General features: G+C 56.1%; 1 protein-coding gene across 3 annotated transcripts in view; it reads left to right on the top strand.

The window, feature by feature from the left end:
- The window catches only part of LOC103082535 (signal transducer and activator of transcription 5A), a 17,162-nt gene extending 11,517 nt beyond the window's left edge, over nucleotides 1-5,645 (top strand). For 2 of the 3 annotated variants that reach the window (XM_007447175.1, XM_007447176.1), the window contains 10 exons: nucleotides 630-717; nucleotides 812-934; nucleotides 1,268-1,360; nucleotides 1,832-2,038; nucleotides 2,635-2,729; nucleotides 2,816-2,946; nucleotides 3,379-3,534; nucleotides 4,076-4,127; nucleotides 4,391-4,498; nucleotides 5,483-5,645. In XM_007447175.1, the coding sequence (XP_007447237.1) occupies nucleotides 630-717; nucleotides 812-934; nucleotides 1,268-1,360; nucleotides 1,832-2,038; nucleotides 2,635-2,729; nucleotides 2,816-2,946; nucleotides 3,379-3,534; nucleotides 4,076-4,127; nucleotides 4,391-4,498; nucleotides 5,483-5,645 (1,216 nt within the window). The remainder of the gene's footprint in view (nucleotides 1-629; nucleotides 718-811; nucleotides 935-1,267; nucleotides 1,361-1,831; nucleotides 2,039-2,634; nucleotides 2,730-2,815; nucleotides 2,947-3,378; nucleotides 3,535-4,075; nucleotides 4,128-4,390; nucleotides 4,499-5,482) is intronic. The other variant, XM_007447177.1, reaches the window with a different exon arrangement.
- Nucleotides 5,646-6,383: the final 738 nt, after the last annotated feature.

Raw genomic sequence — 6,383 nt, forward strand, 5'->3', positions numbered from 1 at the left:
CCCCCCCCAAAAAAAAAGTGTGTTTGGGGAGATAGGAAGGGCAAGTACAGAAGTCACGAGGCAGGCACTGAGCCTATGTGTTCCGCAAACAGACAAGGCAGTGGGCTCGCTTGTCCTGAGTGAGGCCAGGGAGGTGGGCAGGGGTTGATCTCGGGAATCTTTGTAGGCTGTGGTCATGATTTTTATCTCAAGTGTGCTAGAAACTGCCGAAGGCCCCCACATCAATCTTAAATTTATTTATTTGTTTATTCATTCATTTATTTATTTATTGGCTGCGTCGCTGCCCGCAGGCTTTCTCTAGTCGCGGCGAGCACGGACTCTAGGCACGTTGCTTCAGTAGTTGTGGCACGCGGGCTCAGTAGCTGTGGCTCGGGGGCTCAGTAGTCCCCACATCAATCTTGATACCCAAGGAATTTTAATGATAGAGACACAGGCCCCACCCTTGGAGACTTTGCTCAGGTGCTCTCAGGTTGATGAGAAAGTGAGCCCAGGGACACTCGGAGAAGTGCTCTTAGGGGAGGGGCAGGGGCTGCTGGCAGGGCTTTCTGGAGAAGTCTGGGCCCAAGGTGCAGACAGGATGGTGCTCCTGGCCTGGGCCCAGTGGAGATGGATTCCTCTCTGCTTTGCAGTGAGTGCAGCGGAGAGATCTTGAACAACTGTTGTGTGATGGAGTATCACCAGGCCACAGGCACCCTCAGCGCTCACTTCAGGAACATGGTGAGGACTGGACCCCGCCCATGGAGGGAGGCCTGCCCAGAGCCGAGTCCTCTAACCAGCGGCTTTCTCCTCATTCCCCTCTGACCTCCTGCAGTCGCTAAAGAGGATCAAGCGCGCTGACCGGCGAGGCGCAGAGTCCGTGACGGAGGAGAAGTTCACGGTCCTGTTTGAGTCTCAGTTCAGTGTTGGCAGCAATGAGCTTGTGTTTCAGGTGAAGGTGAGACCCGGCTCCCCCGTCCCCTTGCAGGCCGCCCGGCTGGCTTGGGAAAGCCAGAGACTTGAATCCTCACACAGGCTCAGTCCAGTTACCCCGTGATGCTCTCAGAAAACCTAATTTCACTCTTGCTGGTGCCCATTTGCGAGGTTATAATCCCGCACCAGCCCGCAGAATTTAGGCAATGGGCCAAGAAGAAATATGTTGTGTTTTTTGTTTGTTTTTGGTTTAGTTTTGCTGGGAGGGGCTTGAGGAATGAGGGTTGGGGTTTTCCCCCAAGAGGCGGGCAAGACAGTGGTCATATGCCCTCACCCCTCATTCCCTGGATTCCCGTAGACCCTGTCCCTTCCTGTGGTTGTCATTGTTCATGGCAGCCAGGACCACAATGCTACTGCCACCGTGCTATGGGACAATGCCTTTGCTGAGCCGGTGAGTCCCCATGAGACCCTCACCTCGGCCCCTCGGAGTTCCCCAGGGTCAGCCCCAACCGCAGGGCCCCTGCTGGGTGGTCTTCCCCAACCCTAGGGCCAGACCAGAGGTCAGGGGGCAGCTGGTGTGAACAGCCTGCCCTCGGCATGTCCTAGGCTCTGTCTGGGCTCTGGATCACAGGACTGGGGTCTCCTAGGTCTGTGAGCGTGGTCTTGGGGCTCTGGTCCCTGATCTCTCTCCCCAGGGTCCTGGTCTGGGTCTCCATCCCTGTATGCCCACCCCTCTGCCCCTGCCCCCAGCCTTTCTTTCCCTTGCATTTTTGTCCCCTTTTCTGGACCTTTCTCAGTCCCCTCTATCTCTTGGTATCTGTGTGTGTGTGTGTGTGTGTGTGTGTGTGTGTGTGTGTGTGTGTGTGTAAATATCTCCTACTCCCTCAATCTGCCTTTTTTTCCTTTTTTCTCTCCCCTTCAGGGCAGGGTGCCATTTGCAGTGCCTGACAAAGTCCTGTGGCCACAGCTGTGCGAGGCGCTCAACATGAAATTCAAGGCCGAAGTGCAGAGCAACCGGGGCCTGACCAAGGAGAACCTCGTGTTCCTGGCACAGAAGCTGTTCAACAGCAGTAGCAGCCACCTCGAGGACTACAATGGCATGTCCGTGTCCTGGTCCCAGTTCAACAGGGTGAGGGACGCCGCCCGCTGCCTGCCTGGGACCACCCTGCCACCCTTCCCCCACCTCACACACAGGTTACTGACCCCGGTCAGTGGCCCCCCTCTACCCCCATCCCCCCTCTCCTACAACCAGGAGAGACAGGGGCTGGTACCCCAAGGAACGCAGGCAGCCATAAGAGCCGAAGCAGGACGATGGAAGGAACCCGGAGCTGGGAGTCAGGGTCCCTGGGCTCTAGCCCTCGATGTGTTAACTGATTTGCCAGGCCCCTTCCCTCCTCTGTGCTGTGCTTTTCCCATCTGTAAAGCGAAGGGGTTGGGCAGGAATAACTTTGGAGGTCTCATCCAGCTTGGACAATTCTTTGCACCTCCGCCCCCCGCCCCGTGGGGTTGTCCCGGACCCCTGTGTCTGCGAGGCAAGAGGCCAGTGTACTCTCTGGTTCCCTAGGATATGAGCAGGGGCTGTGGCAGTTTGCTGGAGTGTGGGGCAAGTCGGATGAGGAACTGGGAGAAGGTCTGGGTGAGAACAAGAGGGCACTGAGTGTTCCCTGAACCACCCGTGACGAAGGGGGCACAAGCCCTGACTTGGGGTTTCCTGGGGGCTCTCAGGAGAACTTGCCAGGCTGGAACTACACCTTCTGGCAGTGGTTCGATGGGGTCATGGAGGTGCTGAAGAAACATCACAAGCCCCATTGGAATGACGGGTGAGAGGAATGGGGTCTGGGAGGTCGTGGGGCTCAGGGGACAGTGGCTGCTGCCAGCAGTGACACTGTATGCTTGATGCACCCAGGGCCATCCTAGGTTTTGTGAATAAGCAACAGGCCCATGACCTGCTCATCAACAAGCCCGACGGCACCTTCTTGTTGCGCTTTAGCGACTCAGAAATAGGGGGCATCACCATTGCCTGGAAGTTTGACTCTCGTGAGTTCCCTACGAGCCCACACTCTAGCCCCAGTGGCCCTGTCTTCCATTTCCTTGTTGCCTATTCTCCATCAGGCCTGCATCCTTAGAAGGTATCCGGTGGGAGAGATGGGAACTGAGCTTGGAGGGTGGGAGGAGTGTTGCTCAGAAGCACATGCCCTCTCTGTTGTTTTCCACTGGGGAGAACCTAAAATCATTGGCCTCCTGGACTCCAGAACTGCCGGGCGAGTCCTTCTCTGCCCTGACCCAGCCTTGTTGGTATCTGCTTGCCTGTGGTCATTTCCTTGCCCTATGCCGAGGAGCACAGGGGTGGGGTTGCCGTGCAGTCTAGTAAAAGCCCTGATGTCTCTGCAAGCCTGCCCTGAAGCCCCACAGCTCTGATCCTCCTCCCGAGGGTGGTGGGTTGTGGGAATGAGCTTGGCCTTTTCACAGCTGACCGTAACCTGTGGAATCTGAAGCCGTTCACCACGCGGGATTTCTCCATCCGGTCCCTGGCCGACCGGCTGGGGGACCTGAGCTATCTCATCTACGTGTTTCCTGACCGGCCCAAGGATGAGGTCTTCTCCAAGTACTATACTCCTGTGCTCGGTGCGTCCTGCCCAGACACTCCCGGGGCTAGGCAGTGGGGACGCCCCAAGAAGAGCCGAGGGGCCGTTTCCCCTGTGGGTGTTTGTCGGTGGGATGGTGCAAGGCACGTGGAGAGGATTTCAGGGCTCACAACCAAAGAAAGGGAAAGCAAAACCTCTGACCCAGCTTTCTTCCCTGCAAAGCAAAACACTGAGTGGGACTCGCTTCTGTGCCCTTGGAGGAAGAGGCTGCAGTGCTGGGGGAGGAGCCATAATGCAAACCCACAGATAGTGCACGACTCCCATCTTGATCAGCTGCCCTCACCACTCTCCACCCTCAAACCTACCCTCAAGTTGAGTGTAGGAAGCAAAATGAGACTGAAGCCAGGGCCTGGGTGATGTTTATTGTCAGCGGGTGTTTATTGGGAATCTGTGGGAAATTTCGTCCCTGCTGAGGCCGCATGGCAATGTTGGGGGAGGCAGACTGCATAGGTGGGTTTCTACTCCCCTGGGAGCTCCCAGAGACTTCAGTTCTCATCACTGTTCCCCCCCACCCTCGGCAGCTAAAGCAGTGGACGGATACGTGAAGCCACAGATCAAGCAAGTGGTCCCTGAGTAAGTGTCCCGGGTCCAGCTCTGGTCTCCTGCTGCCTCTCTTCTCCTGTCACCCCCCCGCACCTGGCTCTCCTCACCCCTAACCGCCACGCATCCTGGGGAGGGAGCTGGGCTTGGTCACCAGGGCGTCAGTACCCAGGGCCCCGCTCCTGCAGCCAAGGCCCCAGGCTCAGCGGGCACTCTGTCCTTCCGCACCTGAAAAAGACACGAAGGTGGCCCCCGAGCCCCTCCCCGCTGAGGCTGTGCTCTGCTTCCTCTCGCAGGTTTGTGAGCGCCTCTGCGGACTCTGCCGGGAGCAGCGCCACCTACATGGACCAGGCCCCCTCCCCAGCCGTGTGCCCCCAGGCTCATTATAACATGTACCCACAGAAGTAGGTTGTGTTCTCCTTGGGCTCTGTGGGGAGGAACTGGGCACTTGGCCTCAGGCTGGGCACCAGAGGGCTGGTGGGCAAGGAATCCAGAGCTCTTCTAGGTCTGAGATCACCCAGGCCAGGCCGGGCTCTGGCACATGCCCAGGTGCAGGGTGGGTGAGATCAGCCAATGAAAAGCATAGAGCATTTTGAAACTACACGTAGCAGGGTCCTTGCTCTGGTGCTGACTAGCTGTGTGACCTTGGGGAAATTACTGAGCCTCTCTGATGCTCAGTCTCCTCATCTGTAAAATGGAGGCAAAAAGACCTACCACGTGGGACTGGGGTCAGGATTAAGTGAGAGAGTGCAGGTAGAGCATTTAGCACAGATGAGGCTGTTATAAGGGCTTGATACAGGGTAGCTATGGATGGGGCAGTTGTTCTTAGGAGTTGTGTGGGAACAGGGTGTCAATTGCTCCTCTCTGGAGTTCCCAGAGAAGAGAATTAATTCTCTTCCAAGCTGTGGGTGGCCTGCTGCCCTGGGATGACCGCAGGCTTGGGAGTCACAAAGACCAGAATTCCAATCCTGACTCCACCTGCCAACCAGGTGGCCCTGAACAAGTGTCCTAACATGATTGAGTCTCAGTTTCTTCCTCTATAAAGTGGAGTAAACACCTGCCTTATGGGTGGCTGTGAGGGTTGGTGTAACATGGTTGAAAGGCCCAGGCTTTCATAGGTGCTCAGTGAATGGTGCCTGGGGTTTCCTGGGCAGCTCATTCACCCAACTATCTCATTACCCCGAGATCGCTCCATGAGGTTGTGAGCGATGAGACTAGAACTGGGGTGTCTCCCAACAAGCCAGTGACTGGGTGTGAGAGTCTAGCCAGAGCGGGTCCTGCTCCCATGAGACTCTGGTCTGAGTGGGGAGCAGGCTGGACGCTGTCCCCCAGGAGCTTGGGGCTGTGAGGCATGCCAGCTCCCTCTGACGTCCCTCTCTCTCTACCAGCCCTGACCCCGTCCTCGACCAGGATGGAGAATTCGACCTGGATGAGACCATGGATGTGGCCCGGCACGTGGAGGAACTCTTACGACGCCCTATGGACAGTCTGGACCCCCGCCTCTCCCCGCCTACTGGTCTCTTCACCTCTGCCAGAGGGTCGCTCTCGTGAATGTTTGTTTGAACCCTGCACTTCTCTTTGGAAACGTGCAGGGTTCATATTCATTGTGATTTTGTTTCTGTATCGCTGTGCATATTGATGCCTTTGCCGGCAGCACGTGTCCACATGCATATGCGCACGTTTGTGTACGAGGTGTGCCTGCCTCGCCTTTGCAGTCCTAGGTATGTGGCTGCCTTTTTCTTCAGATGGAGGCATTCCAAGAGCCCACTGGGTCTGTCTGTTGTGGAAGAGACTGAGCTGCTTCTGTAGTTGCAGGTACGCCAGGCAGGCAAAGCTATTCCTGCCAGAGCCTTTGTCTGCTCAGTAGCCATTTGAATGGAATTATTCAAGAAGGGAAAGGAGACAGGTAACGTCTCTAAGCTCAAGTTTTACTCCTGAGTTAGATGCTTTGCCTCCCAAGTGTGTGTGCATATATATACGTGCATCTGCTCTCGTACAGAGCAACATACATGTTAGTCTCTTGGTTCTTCCCCTCAGGATGGAGGTTGGAAGAATCAAGAGACCAGTTTTGAGTGATATTTTATACTTTATCTGATGACTATGGACTCCAGGCTTTTTGTGAACTGAGAGCTAATCTAGGCCATCCGCGGTCATGTCCCTAACACGGCAGAAATGGGTCTTTTGCATCGGGCCTGTCAGAGCTGCTCTGAGGATGGAGTTTCTTGGCCTCTTGGTCCCCAGCCAGGGGGCTCCAGCTTCAAGTGTATAATGCTGCTGCCCACATTCCTG

Source organism: Lipotes vexillifer, unplaced genomic scaffold (assembly GCF_000442215.2).
Source record: "Lipotes vexillifer unplaced genomic scaffold, Lipotes_vexillifer_v1.1 scaffold541, whole genome shotgun sequence".
Taxonomy (NCBI): Eukaryota; Metazoa; Chordata; class Mammalia; order Artiodactyla; family Lipotidae; genus Lipotes; species Lipotes vexillifer.